Raw genomic sequence first — 17,604 nt, forward strand, 5'->3', positions numbered from 1 at the left:
CTGTAGTTAGATATACAATCGATACTTTGCACAAAGACTCAATAGTAGCCTATAGTAATTTGCAAAACAAAACTCACAAATTTTTTTCTAAATAATTTTTTGAATCCAATTTCTTAGTTTGTTCTACATTTCATTAGTAGTATTTTTCAGTGGGCAGGGAGCTAATGGGTTGCACGCTAAACATAGGTTAATAAACTCTAATTCACACTTTCACTGATGCACCTCATTTTAGAAGTTGTAGTACAATCAAATTTCAGTGTGGTTTAATCTAATCTTTTTACTCATTTGTAGAGACTGATGAAGTTTTAAGAGTTGCCAAAAGCATAAAAATATGGTACTTTTATCTGTGGTCACTAAATTTTGATGGTTCAAATCTGACTTGGTATTAAGTATCTTGATTTTTTTAAGGAAACAAACCTCACATCTATCAAAACTGGGTTTACTTCTTTAAATAAAAAACTTAATTTGAGAATAGTAGAGTATTTTCTTGAAACAATAATATTAATCATTGTACCTTAGGACAAATTAAATATTTAAAAATAAATCTGACTGAACTTTTTAGAAATAATTGAATAGTTATGATTGGCAAACTGACCATGGTAACTTAGTGGTACAATCTTAGGCTGGTAAACCAACTGGTTCGATACCAGTCTACACTATATTTTCACTGCAATCACTTCTAGCTTGTTCATTTCACTTCCGTCTTTGAAATTCTTCACTGGCATTCAGCACAGCCTGGTAGTTCTACGGAGTTTGGGAATTTTTTTAATTTTTTAATCCCTTAAAAATTTGTTCTCATTTTTTCCTTATATTGTACAACTACAAGTTTTATTCTTGTTCCAAATCTCCCAACTGGTTTATTTTCCAATTCTACAGTTCCTAGCTGGTCCACGTTCCAGTTCCAAAAATCTGGACTGATTTATGCCTTGGTCCAAAAGAAAGTTAAAAGCAATTTTTCCATTTCTAAATGTTCCAAGCTGGATTATGCTCCAATTCCAAAGTTCCCAGCGGTTTTTTTAAATTCCAAATGTTCCAAGCTGTTGTATGTTCCAATTCCAATGTTCGAAACTGGTTAAAGTTTCAATTCCGGAATTCCAAGTTAGTTTATGTTCCAGGTCAATTCCCCTGTGATCTGTGTGGACGCTTTTACAAATACAAGCACAATCTGCATCGTCACAAGAAGTATGAGTGCAGCCAAGAACCCAAGTTCTGGTGTACCTTCTGTCCTTATAAAGCCAAGCAGAGGACTTCGCTTCAAAGTCATTTGGTTCATAGACATTCACAACCTATGTGACTTTTGTTGATTTATTCTAGGATTAAAGTTGCTTAACCCTTTAAGCTCCAAAATTAGACGTATGAAATGTAAATTTCTACTTACATGTCTAACAAAATAAAACCAACTAAAATCCATACCGGTACTTCACATGTGCTGTAGCCTGGGCAGTGGTGGCCTCAGGATTTAATTTGGAGGGGGGAACGCCCCCCCTCCTACCCGGTGAAATGTATTTCCTAAAACCTTCTGGCCTAAATAGGGGTATGTATACCCTGATATTTCAGGGAAACGTAAAATAAACAATGTGAACAGCTCGGTTGGAAGTGGAATAGATAGTTAGATTCTGAGTTGCACCTCAATTCAGGCATTTTGCTATGTTTTACCCATCCTAGCTGTGATTGTATCATTTAAAACCCTTTTTTATAATTATCTAGTTTTTCCTACTCAAAAGGTAGGAGAAAACATTATTAAATAACTTATGTAGGCCTGTGCTTGAACCTAACATTAATTCAATACAGTTGTATAATTCTGAGTAATTGGTATGTTGCGAACAGTTGTTGGTAAAATTGGTTCTTTGAGACAAAGAAAAACTCAACAGCTCCTTTTCCATCATTAGTTCTGAAATGTCCCTCCAAGAGCTGTTTTAGTACCAATACCCAAACAATTCTCTTTTACAGTAGCTGACCGGAGACCAAAATTGTATTAAGTTCACTATTCATTTTTTCTCTTCATTCAAATATTCAGAACTATGGAATATGGACTATCCAGACGTTGTAGAATTTATTTTTTAAATGGAGATGGTTGAGTTTATAGTGGTACATGTAAAAAGAGAACCCGTTAAAATAGCCCTTAGTCTTTAATTTTGTAACTCAATTTTTGTAGGTGTTCAACTTATTTAATTTTAATAATGCTATGGTACATACGAACAGTTTTTATGAGGCGCTAGGCTTTATAAAAATGCACTTTAGAAATGTACTTTAATCATTATATTAAGTCCAAAAAGGTGCTGTGTCTTGAATTTTTAAAATGTTAACATAAACTAATAATAAGAATGACTATATTTTTGCTGTAAGAGCACGTTACTTGCTTATCTCATTGATGCTTTTAAATTAAAGAATATTTATTTATGTGGGGTATGTCTATTTCCTCCTCTCCCATAGAATAATCTATTGGTATTACTTGAAATGTTTTTTAATAATTACTAAGTAATCAGAATGAGTTACTCTGTAAAAGCAGAATTATTTCTGGACAATGTTACAAATTGTTACATTCTGTGGGGCTCTGAGTGTGTGGGAAATTCAATGGTCTGATTCAAATATTAAGTTTCTATAATAACTTTCTGCCTACTTCTAAAAAACTTTTAAATTATCACTTGGTGAAGTGTGAAAAATAGAGTAGTATTAATTGTTTGTATTTTTGTCTTTACATACTCCATTCACAAAACTTAGGGGGTTTGAGGGGGGGGGCGATTCCATCCCTTCCACCTCACCCTATTTTTGAACAACAAACTTTGAAACAACAGCTGACAGCTTATCAGGTGATATATACATTAAGCTAAAAAAAGTGACGGGGGATCAAGGAAACTTTCCCCTTAAACCGGCTGACGGACTTTAGAAGAACATCAGTATTATCTTTGACTAAGGATCTAATAGTCAAAGGTAATTTGTAAATTCATTAAAGACACATGATACACGTTTTCAAAGGCTGATAATCAAAATATCAAAATGGTGTAAAAATAATCATTAATAATTTCTAGTATTTTCAGTGAAGGTGATAATGAATGAGTAATGGAGTGACTTTACTTCTGTAGAAATTAAAATGGTTGAATAATTCCAATATTATAGTTTTCAAATAGTTTGTAAAATAATTTTACATCTTTTCATTTTTTAGGACCTGAAGCAGGAAAGTTTGTCCTTCACTGTCCTCGTTGCGGGAAAGGATACAAGTGGAAGACAAATTTGACTCGGCATTTGAATCTGGAGTGTGGACAAGAACCAAAATTCCAATGCAACATCTGTTCTCATAAGACTAAACATAAGGGATCGCTCAAGAAACATATGATGTTGGTGCACGGGGTGATGGGAGATTAATTATGGGTTGAGTTTAAGCAACAACTGTTTATATTCAAGTATGTAAAATTTATTTTCTGATTGTAATTCTTGTTACCAAAAACAGTATTTTTTGCCTTTTTCAATTTAAGTTATAAAATAGATCTATTTTGTTTGTTTTGGGGGTTTCTCTGTGTTAGCTTTGACTTTTGATACAATCAGTATCCAACAATCATTGGTGTTACCATAAATTTGTTTATGACTTCTAATTTTTTTTATTTATAACCTGGTTCTGACAGTATAAACCTATCAGAGACCACTTGTACTTGTCGTTACGATGAAGAGTTATCTAGTCTGTAATGTTAAACCTGGATATTGTAATGACTCAAAATTCAATGTTTATAATTATAGTCCTTATTTAAATTCCAAACTCAATCTTGTTATATTTTCAATATTTATTCATATTTATTGTTAACTATTAAAACCATATTGTCTCAACATATATATAATTCATAATCAAAATTTATTCATTGGCTTATCCAAAATTATTATTCAAAACAATTCCTCCATTTAAAATACAGTGCATCTGGGGTCAAGATTACAAGTAAATTTCAACCATGTTTTTATTTATGTGAACCCCATAACTTGAAATGATTTACAACAATGAGACTGACAGTGCAGTAAAAGTATCCAAGAAGAACACACAGAATCTATAAACTTAATTGTGAAAATAATTGTGAAACTATAATAGAAAGTATTGTCAAAATTTCCAAATTTATCTGAAGAAAGAAGAATTATTTAGGCCTACATTAATAAGAAGAAAATTATTATTACAGAAGATTGGTGAGAACATTCCATTTTAATAACTCAGACTATAGACTCCTCAAGCATCCATTTGGACCCAACTTACCTCCATTCATCAAAATCAAAATCCTTCCCATTTATTGTTTTTAAAAGATTATTAGATTTATAACTTACCGTACTTGTTGAAAATTTAAATTAGGCATCAACGAAATCTTTTGATTCAGCCAGCACGAATCCCCACCCCTGAACAATTTTTGTAACCTTATTTTAACCATTTATGTACCATTAAACCTTGTACTTTAAAACCTCTGTCCTCGTAATTATTATTGTTTAAACTATGATAAGATTAGAATACAAACCATATTTAAGGGTTTATTTCAATATACATACTGTATTGATAAGTGAGAATATTTGTGAACACCACTACCTCTTACCTACAAGACAAATTACTAATCACTAATTAATTCATACTGTTCAGTAATGGCAAAACCAGTAAGCTATCCTGTAAGGCTTAGAAATCCAACTTAATCTGTACCTATTTCTAACAAAAAAAGCTAAAAACATATTCACACTCAAAAAGCATGACCAATCAATCTGTATTAATTGAAATATATTTAATCAATCAATACACAATATCGGTTTTTGGTTACCATTATGCTAGATGTAAGAATTTAAAGATGCTAAACAATAAGTTGCCTTTTCAGTTAGGTTGAATAATTGGTATATAGAAGTAAGGTACAGAGGAATCTTGCTTATGATATGACAGTGTGCTTTCAGCTCTAGTATGTTATGGAGGAAATAAACCTATGACAAGCAAGGAAGAGCCTGAGTGACAGGCACTGTGCGGAAATTCCTATCGCACAGGGCACAGGGTCTTCCTCCACCTTGAGTGTTGCAGTACATCAGGGCGAGGGAGTGGTGTTGGACTTTGCCCTAGGCACCGGCGACTGGTGCTAGACACCACTGGAGTGTACCGATGAATGTTTCCTCTGTACCTTGCTTCTCTGTGGCATACTTGTCAGTAATCAGTGATTTACACACTTTTTTTGTAGCTCTCCAGTTCAAAATTGGCTAGATCAATCATAGGAATGGAATATTTAGTTCAATTTATTAATTTATTTATTTAGATCTTATGAACCCAAATAAAACCACTCCCAATAATATATATATAGGCACATATGCACATGTGATGTATGCCTAATCACCTAATCATTCTGTTTTTCATACAGCTCTACATATCTGTGACAACTGTGGCAAACAATACAAGTGGGATACAAGTCTTATGAGACACAAACGTCTGGAGTGTGGCAAAAGTCCGCAGTTTGCTTGTCACATCTGCGACTACAAGACTAAACACAACAATTCACTCAAGAAACATCTCGCAGTCAGACATCAAGTGTTGGGCCGCTAATGCTTGATGTACAATGTTTTGAATGTAATATTTGACAATTTTATGTACTTAAAATAAATACCCTCGCGGGAGCGAACCTAAGCAAATTTCTATTCACCTGATTCTTAAAGATTGAACCAGATGGAATTGAAACAGCTGTTCCGATGTAGGATGGCTTCTTTTCATATCTTCTGCTGTGATTGGTAAGTTGAAATCATAGGTGAGTGTGGTGATGGTGAATATCCTTGTTCCGTGGTCACCTTTAAACAACAGCTGCGAGAGCCACTACTGTTCTATATGAGAAAAAAATATTAATAAACCTTGTTCTGATTTCAAATCAGTGAAAAGGTGAATTTGACATTTTTTGACAGGATCCCCACTATAGAAAACCCATAAAAATCCTGCAAAAGTACATCTTGAAACATGGTGTAACCCTTTTATTACAACCTTTATTTTTATTCACAGAACAGAATAGGGAGCTTAGATTGCTTGGACCTTAAAGTTGACTCGACGTGTCATCTTTTGTCAAAAACAGAAGTTCAAGGCAATGACGAAGCTAATGATGACCGTACACCTAGAAGTTCAGGAAAAAATAAAAAAGGCAGAAGGAAGACGCCATTGTGATGCTCTTCGAACCTCTCACTCGTCCGGACATTTTCCGGAGTTGACTGAGAACGGGAAGCTTTATCGGTGTCGACATCCAGCTTGTGATTCGCCAAAATGTAGATTTAAATGTTCTACATGTAATGTCTATCTGTGCCTAAATGCAAACAGAAACTGTTTTAAATTGTTCCATGAACTTTAATTCCATACATGTAAAAACAGCACACTGAAGACATTAATTGAAGTCTAATATGTATCCTGTAGGTAATATGCTTTTTCATGTAGATATTTAAAGTTAAAAAAAAAATCTCGACTAATATATTATTTAAGGTTTTTCAACAAAAAATCTGAAATCGATCAAATAAATTAACCCATGGGTGATACATAATTCAAATCTTTATAATTTGTAATGTCCAGAAATATTTAAAAATTTTAAATTATTCTCAACAAATTTCTAGATAATATTTAATGCTTAGTATCGACTATTCAACACTCATTAGACCTGTGACACACACACACACATAATTTGGTCTTAATATTGTGACACGACTTACTATAGAATTAATTAAACTAGTCATTCATGCACACAACTCAAGTCTTATAGCCATGTGACAGCAGTGGTGAGTGTGTGACTAAATAGCAGTGATCTTACTTTTTTCTTAATTTTTGAGGCATCAGAGGAAGAGACATTGTTTCTTCTGCTTCCGGTTTTAGGTTAAAAACTAACAGGGAAATTCACTAGGAAGGATAAATGTGCATACAAACTTATTGTTGAACTTACTGTTAAAACTTATTGTTGAATTGTCATTGGCACTTCAATGGCGGTTGTGTAAGGAAACCTTGTTTGTTGGTTTGTTAGCTATTGGCGACGATCATTAATAAATTCAAGTTTCCCAGCCCTATACAACACTGATTCAAGGTCTTCTTTCTGGTTATCAAAACTCAAGAACAATTGTATACACACAAAGAATCTTTTGTTCCTGACCTGGATGATGCCTAGTCATTTAATTTCATTTGCGGTTACACTATTATTGCACTTGCGATTAATTAAATCCGTTATGTAAGAAAAATGTTTTAAATCTCACTTGGTTGGGATTTCCTTCAAAACATGATCGGAAATGGTTGCGGTATTTGTAAACAACATTTGTAAACATATAAATGACAGCTAAAAAAATAATCTTGATCCGAACAGCTGTTCGTTATTTCATAGATGATTTTGTGATAAAAATTGGACGAAAACTTGACAAAAATCGCACAAAACTGCATTTTTGAATGTCCGTAATTTTATTTTCAAAGTAGTGAGACCATATTTTAATGGCTAAAGACACTCTCGCCAATCCAGTGAATACATTAAAATGACTTGGATCTTGATAGGTACTCTCGTTTTCCTGGAGAAGATTGCGTACAATGCCATCTTGAGTGTTATAGACAGACAGAAAGACAGAAATAGAGATAAGACTCGTTTCTGCTTTTTTAATGTATAAAACATAAAAATAACCTAAAAATATATAATTCTGAGCAATGTACAGACAAAACTCTAATTTTATTTATATAGATGAAGAGAAACACTAAGTGGCATTTTACTAGTGTAACATTCCTTGATTTCAAGAGTTACAGGAAAATGTTATTTAAAGAAAGTATGAGTCTCCCTATCGACATTTAGGTTATCCTGCGTACACTGTGGGGGGAGGCTTCACTTTCCACAGAATTTCATTATCTAGATGGAAAGTTTAAGATATAAAAGTTTCTCTTACTTTGTACCTTTAACATACAATGAGCTACCTGAGAGCTTAAAATCAATCAGTTACAAACATACAATATTCAGAATAATTGTTTTTTTTATTCTTAAAAAATAATGATTAAGTGTAATAGTTTCTCAAAACATGTAAGATTGAGGTGTATCTATCTATAGTAAATTTGTGGACTAATCTATTTGGATATTGTTCTGCAGGGGGAGAGGTATTCAAGTGTGATAGTTGTTCCCGCAGCTATCGTTGGGTGAAGAGTCTGCTTCGTCACAAGAGGTTAGAGTGCGGCAAACTTCCGCAGTTCGGCTGCGACTTCTGCGACTACAGAACAAAACACAGAAGTTCACTGATCAAACATACTGCACTCAAGCATGGGATGCTTCAGAAAAATTGACCAATGTTTTCTGTTCAATTTTGTTTATTTTGAAATTGTATTTGTCTAACAAATAAAAATATTGTAAATATTTGTTGTTGTTCTCCCTTAATAAACAGTCAATGATTTTCGAAGTTAAATAATGTCAATTAAAATGATTATTTTGGTTTTTAAAAATTACATTTTTTACAATACTGTAATATCATTGACTTTGGATAATGAGGTTAACTTTGAATTTAAAAACCCAGATTGGGCTCGTTTTTATTCAAATAGAACAGAGAAGACTAGGCTTAAGAAAAATACATAATTTTACAGCATCCATTCTGTTAGTGGCCCAGTTGTGATTTAGAGTTTATTTTTATTCTAATAGGTACAACTTCAACATAGAACGCATGCTTCATCGTAATATACTTATACTTTTTTTAATACTTTTTGATATATCTATAGACAGCTACAGAGTATCGTATTACTTCAGTCTGTCTCACCCTATTTCCCTTTAAGTTATTTAACTACTAAAATCTTTCTCAATTTTTAGGTCTTCATACCTGTCCCAAATGTGGTCATAGTTACCAACGCAAAAGCTCACTGTTGAGACATATAAATTATGAGTGTGGCAATCCTGGCTACTTCCAGTGTCCTCATTGCTACCAACGTTCCAAACACAAAAGCAACCTACTGAAGCACATAAGAAGGAGGCATAAAAATGAAAAAGAAGTACTTGTGATTTCTCAGTCTTAAAATCACTAGTTGTCTTTGTTTGTCTTTTTATTTTGTCAAAAACAAATTTTCTGGAAGTAATGTTTTGAGGTTATGAAACGTGCTACCTTGATGTAAACAAGGTTCTGCAATCTTTAATAAATTTTTATATCATATTGAATTGTATTTTTTAATTACTCCTAGGTTTAATTTAGTGTCCCCCACTGAATTGTATTTCCTTATTAAACTCCTGGGTTATTTAGTGCCCCCCCCCCCATTTGCTCCGGTTATCCTTCCCTACTTTGGACACTAAAGTTGACACATTATCTATATAGAGGTAGCACATTAGTTATTCAAATGATTCATAATTGAATAAGCCATTCACAAAAAGTGCTACTATAAAAGTTATATTTTCTCCCTTCTTTTTTGATACAGTACTATGGTAGTTCAAGTGGCATTAAAGATGCCATACCTTACATTATGTTGTCCTTTTTATTTGGATTGGTTTAAGTTTGTAGACCTATAACAGAAATCGGTAATCTAATTGCAGCTCACTTTGTCAGTAGGCCTAGTTACATTCAATTGAATAAATGTGGAATCTAAAACTGGCTAAAACTTTACTAAGCACTTAATAAACTACCTAATAATCTTTATTGTAGACCTTGGACTCCCCCACCCCTCCTTCACAGTAAAATTAATAAATTATAATGAGTTTGAGGTAAAATATTAATGGTCTTTATGGCAATAAAAATATTTTTTCCTACAGTCACCCGACAAATTTGGCTTCCTTGTACTGTTTATAGTATAGAAAGCTGCTAATTGCTGCATATTTATACTTTGTCATACGGTTTATACTTTTTCGTACGGTTTACACTTTGTCGTACGGTTTATACTTTGGCGCACATCAGGATTTCAACGAAACAACACAAAACAGTGTGGTTCTATTCTGCACGTAATCCGTGTATGCTTGGAAATAGGTTGGCAACACTTAAAGATAATAATACTATGAGCAGCTGATTGACTATTATAACTACGATTTACCTCTTCATTTCGTGTTTATAGTTTTGGTATTTCTGAACTTTCTGGACCTTTCTTTTAAACGTTTTTAAAACATTCCTACGATCTTAATAAACAAGAAAATACCTTTAAAGCATTTTTTTAGATGCGGAAACCACTTCAAATTACAAAAACATAAGGAACTATTTTCTCAAGTCGCAGAGCTCATTGCTTGCCAAGGAAAAAATAGCGGAGTGATACGGACCGGTGACTACTTTCTCTAGGGCACCTATTTGTGTTGCCAGCTGAACCTAAAAACGTGTTGTATAGTGTGTTTGAAAGACTAATTATTTATATGCTTTATATAGTGACTGTAGGAAAAATATAATGTGTAACACGAGTGCAAAAGGCCTTTGCTGCACTCGAGATCATTCCGCGCTCTCGTGGGCAGCAAAGTGCCACTTTGCTCACTAGTTACACAATAACTAATTTTTACCTTTTTTAGTATTTTACTTTACACTGGCTTTCAGCTGATTGAAACAAATCAGATTCATTTATAAAAGTGATCATAGTTTAGCAATGCCATTGATTTTTAAAATTCTATAATCAATGCTTGAATTGTTTTTTTTTTTTGTTTTTTTGTATGATTTTGAAGGACTGTTTTTGTTCATCCTACAACTACAACCATTGGGAAAATAAGTTTCAGGCAAATTAACTGTGTCCCATTTGAAATGACAGAGTTTTACTTTTCGATTGCAGCAATGAATACTCGATGGACTGTTTCCTCTGCTCACGTTCATTGTTGCCAAGATTGTGGGAGGAAATACACTCAGAAGAAGAACCTGCATCGCCACCGCATGTTGGAGTGTGGAAAAGAAGCTTCACTGCAATGCCCAATTTGTGGTTACCGATCCAAACACAAACATAACCTCCAACGGCACATTCACATCAAGCATGCCACAGCGTTACAGGAATTGGAATGTGACTTTATAATCAAATAAATTAGTTGCCAAATATATTATTTACTAGGCCTATTAATCATTCCTATTCACCTTTTCATCTCACATATCTTATCGTGATTGAAACTAAAATTTTTCATCGTTCTTTGTTTACAGACGTTGTTAAATTGAAATATTTTTATTTGGATATAATAATTCCGAAATATATTTTTAAAACCCTCATAAAGTGATTTCCATGTGTTGTGTATCAGTTGATTTTAGTGTTAACTTTAAAAGCCCAGGAGTTCCATTTGTGTGTGCGATGTATTCAGGAAAGCAAATAATAAATATGTCGAATTACTCTTAAAATATAAAATTGTTTACACTTATACTGACTCACAAGACAGTAAATAAACATGAAAGATTGTAACGTGGTGATCGATTACGATTGGACACTCCTATCATCATAAGACCCAATAGGCGAATGATTGTCGAAATGCTATTCGGGAACTTGTCAGTATTGAGACTACAAGTCACATTACAAAAACCACCTGAAATCTAATTTGTTCTCACATTCACATGTTTACACTCACATGTAAAAAACTAAGGTGTATGAAAATTGAATGGTTTTTCTATAACTCGTTAAACTTCTGTAATATCGGTTAATCTATTTAGAATTGAACTGACAAACTTAATTTTTCTGAATAAGACGGCTAGTGTTGTTATGGGTAACAACATTATAAGGTGAATAGATTAGCAATCTTAGAATAATTAGCCAATGCCAAACATTACGGTATGAAATGTATAGGGAAGTTAGCAAACCAATATAAAATAATTTCTGTTAAATATAATTTAAATTATAATTACGAGTGAATAATGAGTTATTTCAGAGAATACAAAATTAGAAATGAAATTTAAAATAAAAGAATACTAATTTTTACATTTTTCTTGTTCAGGATCTTTGGTAAGTCTGGAGAATGAAGCATCTCCGCAGCGCTTCACTTGCAATGCCTGTGGAAAGAGCTACCTTCGTGAACGGACACTCACAAGACACACACGTTACGAGTGTGGGGGAAAAACTCCGAGGTTCAGTTGTCAGTATTGCGACTACAGGACACACTACAAAAACCACCTGAAAACTCATGTTTTCTCAAAGCATGGGGTTTATTTGTGAGCAGCAGGTAAATTATACACTTGACTTGAATTATTTCTAAAATCCTGTAATAAGATCTTTAAGCCTGTTTGTATATGTTTCTCATTGATTACGTTTGAAGCTAAGTTAGATTTTTTTACTTGATTTTTTTTAATTTAATTATTAAGTAGGTAATATTAATTTACTCTGGAATTATATCTATAAAAAAAATAAGTGCACATTGTATAATCTGCCCTGAAATGAAAATTGAACCCTACTCGATATTAGTCTACTCCATGGTGGAAGAAAATAGAAATTAGAAATGTATAAAAACCAAACTAGCTTCAGATTATAATAATGATAGAATTAAAATGTATATTTTTTCAGAATCCCAAGCGAAATTCCCCCTCGGTACAACCGTACTACTCTATGTCAAATAACTCCCGCCTTTTCGCCAGCAAGGCGTCAAATTTAATACTCAAGACTCAAATACAAATAGTCGTCGCGTCGTCTGCAAAGTTCAAAAACGTCAGTCAGAATAATTCAGAAACGTCCCTTCCCTCCCTTCCTTTAAGTGTAATTTGTATACTTCATTAAAATGTTGTTGTTTGGTTATGTTTTTATTTAAATCGTAGTACCTAAGCTTTAAACAACGAATATGACAATATTAGTGAAAATGTAAGTAGCAATTTTAAGTTTTCAAGGCATCTTAACATAACCTCTAAATCCAACTTGTAGTAAATTACAACAAACAGCTTTACAGTACCGGTAGCCTATTTACTTAATCTATTATTACTGTATTTTATTTCTTGTTAAGTACCTAACGAAACATCTGAATTTTAACTATCTGTAGGCCTATGGATCAATAGTATTACTATTGCAAGCATGGTATGTTCGATTACTACTTAACTTAAATCAAATTTAACATTTTATTTATAAAACTTGCTTATCCATGTACAGTAAGTTATTAAGCCCCTGCATTGCTATTAGGCTACTTCACCGTTAATAATCTAGTGTTTATTAATGGACCTTCGCAAAACTATATAAGTTATCAATGCAAAATGTAATGAACAGTCATACAAACAAAATCACTCAATGAGTCAAGTCTAACTAACTTAAACATCTTATTTAGGTACCACACCTTCCTTGTTAGCAAATTTCCATTAGTTTCATGACATATAGTTATAATTTAAAGCTTTAGCCTGAAACGGACAAACCTTTTTTTAATGACTCACAAAAACGCTAAGCTGCGGCTTGTAAAAATGCTAACCTAACTTAAGTTATGCCAGTTTCACTTTGGAATTAGTTGCCATTTTTGATGTAAAATACCCGGGTATTTAAAACTCGGGTTAAATACCCTGGGTATTTACCCGGGTAAATACCCAAAATCCATAAATACCCGGGTATTTTGGGTATTTATGAAATCGATTGAAATTCATTTATATTTACCCCTAAATATGTTATTGTTATTATTACATGATAAATTAGGATAGTCTATAACACCTTTTACAGTAACTTTAAGCTTTGCTAGTACCTTTTATTTAATGATTCATCACTTTTTTTAAAATATTACATTTAAAGTTTCTAAATAAGCATTTAGTTTTGTGTCTTAAATCGAATAACATCAGTTAAATTTTTTTTAACTTGCTAAAAGATAGTATATTAAAAAAGGCTGTGACTATTTCAATTGTTATCATTTTATAAATTTATAACCAATTAAATAACATTTAAACAAAATTATTTTAATTTATACATATCCAGGAATTGTTGGGTACCTATTTATGATGCAATAAAAACAGTTGAACTTGCCATGAATAGTTTTATTAACAATACATTATTGCGTAGGCCTATAACATTTTAGAATAGGCTACTCCAAATTCCTAAGGCCTGATTGACATAGGCAGAATACTAAAAGTAATTATAATTAAACTTTTCTGTGTTACCGCTTGGTTGGAAACAATAATATATTTGGATAAACCTACTAAAAAAATGTATCTCCTGTTTTTTGGCCTAACTTAATATAATTTTGAAAGATTTATTGTGCTACAGATTTAAATGTTTTGTATCACAAGTTTATGAAATTAGTTTTTTTTATTTTGATACCATTGATACTAACAAAAGATCTGGAACAAAAATATGATTAAATCCTGCCATACTACTGATTGATTTTTAATTATTTTCTTCTTAAAAGTTTGTTAACACATAGGCCACTACTAGGTTAAATTTTCCTGTCTTTCTAAATAATAATTATTACTTTACAAATTATTTTTCTTCGCTTTCAATAAAATAAATTCATCTCTCTATCATAGAAATTAAAAAATCATAAGTAGTCAGGGCCAGTGCAACCATGCGACCAGGGTATTTATGCCGATTATGCTTTATGCTGAGACCTGGGTATTTATGGCGATAATACCCATAAGTAAAATGCTAGTAGTGTCCATATGAAATGTTGTTTAACACATTTTATTATCATTTTACTATCCTTACAGGGTAATAATTGCAAAAAAACATCTCAATCTTTTCTAACTTTAATACAAATTATAAATACCCAGTTTTTGGGTATTTACCCGGGCCTGGGGTAAATACCCGGGTAAATACCAAATTTATATTTACCTACCCACTGGGTATTTACCCGGCCCACATCACTAGTTGCCATAGTGTTTTTGCCTTTATTAATCTCAGCCTTCTTTATGTCAGTTTTTATTAGATTCTGTAGGCTATCCAAGGAAAAGTAATATGGGTACACTTCCATATCTGTTGGCACAAACAACCGAATGAAAATATCGATCGATATACTGATTATTCGATATATCGTTTGGTTAGTTAGGTAAAGTTAACCTAACCTAACAAACCAAACGATATCTCAAATTAAACAATCGAATAATCAATATTACTCATTCGGTTGTTTTTGCCAAAAGATATGGAAGTGTACCCAGTAGGAGTAGGCCTACTATTAGGCTAGACCTATACCTAATATGAATATACACGATCCGTCTTATAATTTTTTAGGGACTCTAAACAAAGCAATCTTTGCTACATCGCCGCATTACTGTCCTAGGTTTGTAAACTTGAAATTTACCTGTCACTGGTCTTATCCGACCCGTTCTTTCTACACATTTAATAGAAACCTAACTTCAACAATTCATTGCTGCAATACCAGATCTTGTTGCAGATTTGATTTTCTATCAAATGCATTTGTTACATCCAAAGCTCATTGAAGTTAACCTAACTATCTTCAAGACTACTATCGCGATAAAGGCTGTGAGTCATTGTGCTTTGTAACCCAATGTCAAATCCAAAGATAGGCCTAACAGGTTTGTTTGTCTAGGCAAGAGGAGCCGCCGCAGTGGGGTGTGATCGAGCTACAAGGAGATGTAGAGTCCCGATACCAGACTGCTGTGGAGGACCAATTTGTGGGAGACCTGCATTTCACTATCCAGGTAGGCCTATTAGGTTGTTTAGGTCGAACTTTTCTGTTGTAGGCTACTACTGTACAGCAAGATGTTTTTCACATTGAAATGTTATAGGCCTAACTTAACTGTCCAAAGTTCCTGTTTAGGGTTAGGTTAGAACCGAGACTTAACCTAAAACTTCATGTTGGTATAACTGGAAAACACACTGGTTATCAATCAACGCACACTTAGGTAAAGCCAATTTTAAAAACACAGAAAAGAAATCGTCCATGTTCAGACTTGGCATCAGTATTTTCTCAAAAAGATCATCAAACCAAAAAAATTCCGAATTTGATAGCGAGATAGGTAAAACCCAAGCAATAATAATTCCAGGCATCAATAACTTGGAAAATCCCATGCTAAAACCTTTCCTGAGTAGTAATATCTTTACTACGTCATAATGAGAGATGTTACATGCAAATTAAATAAGCCTAATGGTGTAGTCTATGATGGAAAAAGTCCCTTAGCTCTTATTCAGATAAGAAACCATAACTTCAAACAAAATTAGAACTCTTTAAAACACTTACATTCCCTTGGGTTTTTATGGTTGACTATGTGTGCAAATGTTTGTTGAGTGAGAATCAATTTCCTGCATAGATCTGAGTCATATGCACGGGACTTTTATTTATACGCTATACAGTATTAGGGACTGTAATCCATGCTTGTACAAAATCGATAGTCTGTTAGACATCCTGAAAAAATCTTATTTGTTTTTACTTTCTCCCCCTATACAACTTGTGACACATAAGCTGGCACTTGTCGAACGCTACTAGCCTAGCTCAAAAACATTATGTGCTGTCTTTCGGGTTGTGTCAATTGTCCTCGCAACCCACGTGAAGGCCTCAAGTACACAAAACACAGGGCGTAGCGTTCCATGTGCTAGAGGAAATGTTTTCAGTCCGGTCTTTTCCTTACCTCCACCCTCCTCCTGACAACACTGCCCGCGCTAGGCCCAAGTGCCAGAGCTCAAGAGCTGTACATAGAAGGCTACATAGAAAAGTATTGTTTTCAAAATTTTTGACTTTGAGTTTTGGGAACAGAAAAGTTGTATTTCCATAAAAACGACTTGAACCATTTTGACAAAAATTTTAGTACGTTATGGCCCTTTTAACCATATACAAAATAGGACAAGCCCACAGTGCTGTAAATACAAAATCAAACCTTGATGCAACTTCTTTTAAGATTTTATCTATTTTATGAGTTACTCCCTCCGCTTACCTATTATGAAAACTGTTGACAAGCTAATGGGAGAAAGTATGTGTCAGTTTGCTGAAGGCACTGTTTATTTTTTCAAACAGTCACTAGGGAATAGGGATTCTTCATACCGGTTCCATCAGTTCTTGGACCTGAGTTCTGTGTCTTTGTCCGATTGTCAAGTCAAAGTATTTTTATAATTTTAATATTTGGGAGAAGAATCTTATTCTCATCCTGGTTTTAGACATAAAACCAAAGAAAAAACAGACATAGTGAACCTGCAATTACAGAGATTACAGATTAATCGCCTTTTATACCCTTTAAACTTACCAGGCATTTAACACACATATCAAAACATGCACAAAATTTTGCAAAAGGATGTTAAGCCTACTACAGTATCCTTAGTCAATGATAATTCTTCATGTGTTTGTGTTTGCAGGGAAACACCCCAGTTTTGATCATCGGCCATCACATTCTTTACGGAAAAGCTGTTACGTTGGAGAAGCCTTTCGCTGTTCTTGAAAAGTCATCCGACTCCAATTCCACAGAATATATTGTAAAAGCATTAGTCAAACAAAAACTATTATTCAAAACTAGACCTAAGCCTATAATCGCTAATGTGCCTAAGATTTTATAGCTTATGAAGTTTTGTATATATAATTGTGTAATTATTATATTATATTTGTAAATTATTTTTCTTTTAATTCTCTCCTGATCTGTCTCATTATGTCTTAAACAAGTTTTGGTTTTGATGTCTTAAGAAAGCATTGTCTTTAAAATGTTGGAAAATTTTCACACAAACAAGTGGAATAAAATCTATAAATGATATACCACTCAGCACTATATTTGCATTGAAGAACTATTTTTATTTTTTATTTCTATCGTAGTCGTAGTTCTACATAAGAAGTTCATGTAATTGCAGTAGGAACACATGGTTTGATTTTTCAAAAAACTGAA

General features: G+C 33.1%; 2 protein-coding genes across 2 annotated transcripts; both read left to right on the top strand.

Annotated features, from left to right (window-relative positions):
* Nucleotides 1–578: 578 nt before the first annotated feature.
* Nucleotides 579–8,260, top strand: LOC129003405 (zinc finger protein 729-like). The gene is made up of 5 exons (XM_054431696.1): nucleotides 579–599; nucleotides 1,116–1,290; nucleotides 5,355–5,509; nucleotides 5,981–6,083; nucleotides 8,070–8,260. Exons 1-5 carry the CDS (start codon nucleotides 579–581, stop codon nucleotides 8,258–8,260), a joined length of 645 nt encoding a protein of 214 aa, XP_054287671.1.
* Nucleotides 8,261–12,547: 4,287 nt separating this feature from the next.
* On the top strand, nucleotides 12,548–17,317 carry LOC129003916 (chromosome transmission fidelity protein 8 homolog). Its single transcript, XM_054432258.1, has 3 exons — nucleotides 12,548–12,679; nucleotides 15,330–15,441; nucleotides 17,087–17,317. Exons 1-3 carry the CDS (start codon nucleotides 12,660–12,662, stop codon nucleotides 17,282–17,284), a joined length of 330 nt encoding a protein of 109 aa, XP_054288233.1. The 5' UTR covers nucleotides 12,548–12,659; the 3' UTR covers nucleotides 17,285–17,317.
* Nucleotides 17,318–17,604: the final 287 nt, after the last annotated feature.

Source organism: Macrosteles quadrilineatus, unplaced genomic scaffold (genome assembly GCF_028750875.1).
Source record: "Macrosteles quadrilineatus isolate MER2022 unplaced genomic scaffold, UCM_ALF_1.0 Scaffold_9__3_contigs__length_116548681, whole genome shotgun sequence".
Taxonomy (NCBI): Eukaryota; Metazoa; Arthropoda; class Insecta; order Hemiptera; family Cicadellidae; genus Macrosteles; species Macrosteles quadrilineatus.

What these genes read in the sequence shown, in the direction of transcription:
- LOC129003405 (XM_054431696.1), top strand. Translation starts at nt 579, where the DNA reads ATGATTGGCAAACTGACCATG. An exon ending in TGATTGGCAAACTGACCATG is followed by an intron (nt 600 to 1,115) that starts GTAACTTAGTGG and finishes TTTATGTTCCAG; the next exon opens with GTCAATTCCCCTGTGATCTG. An exon ending in CATAGACATTCACAACCTAT is followed by an intron (nt 1,291 to 5,354) that starts GTGACTTTTGTT and finishes TTTTTCATACAG; the next exon opens with CTCTACATATCTGTGACAAC.
- LOC129003916 (XM_054432258.1), top strand. Translation starts at nt 12,660, where the DNA reads ATGACAATATTAGTGAAAAT. An exon ending in ATGACAATATTAGTGAAAAT is followed by an intron (nt 12,680 to 15,329) that starts GTAAGTAGCAAT and finishes TTGTTTGTCTAG; the next exon opens with GCAAGAGGAGCCGCCGCAGT. An exon ending in ACCTGCATTTCACTATCCAG is followed by an intron (nt 15,442 to 17,086) that starts GTAGGCCTATTA and finishes TTGTGTTTGCAG; the next exon opens with GGAAACACCCCAGTTTTGAT.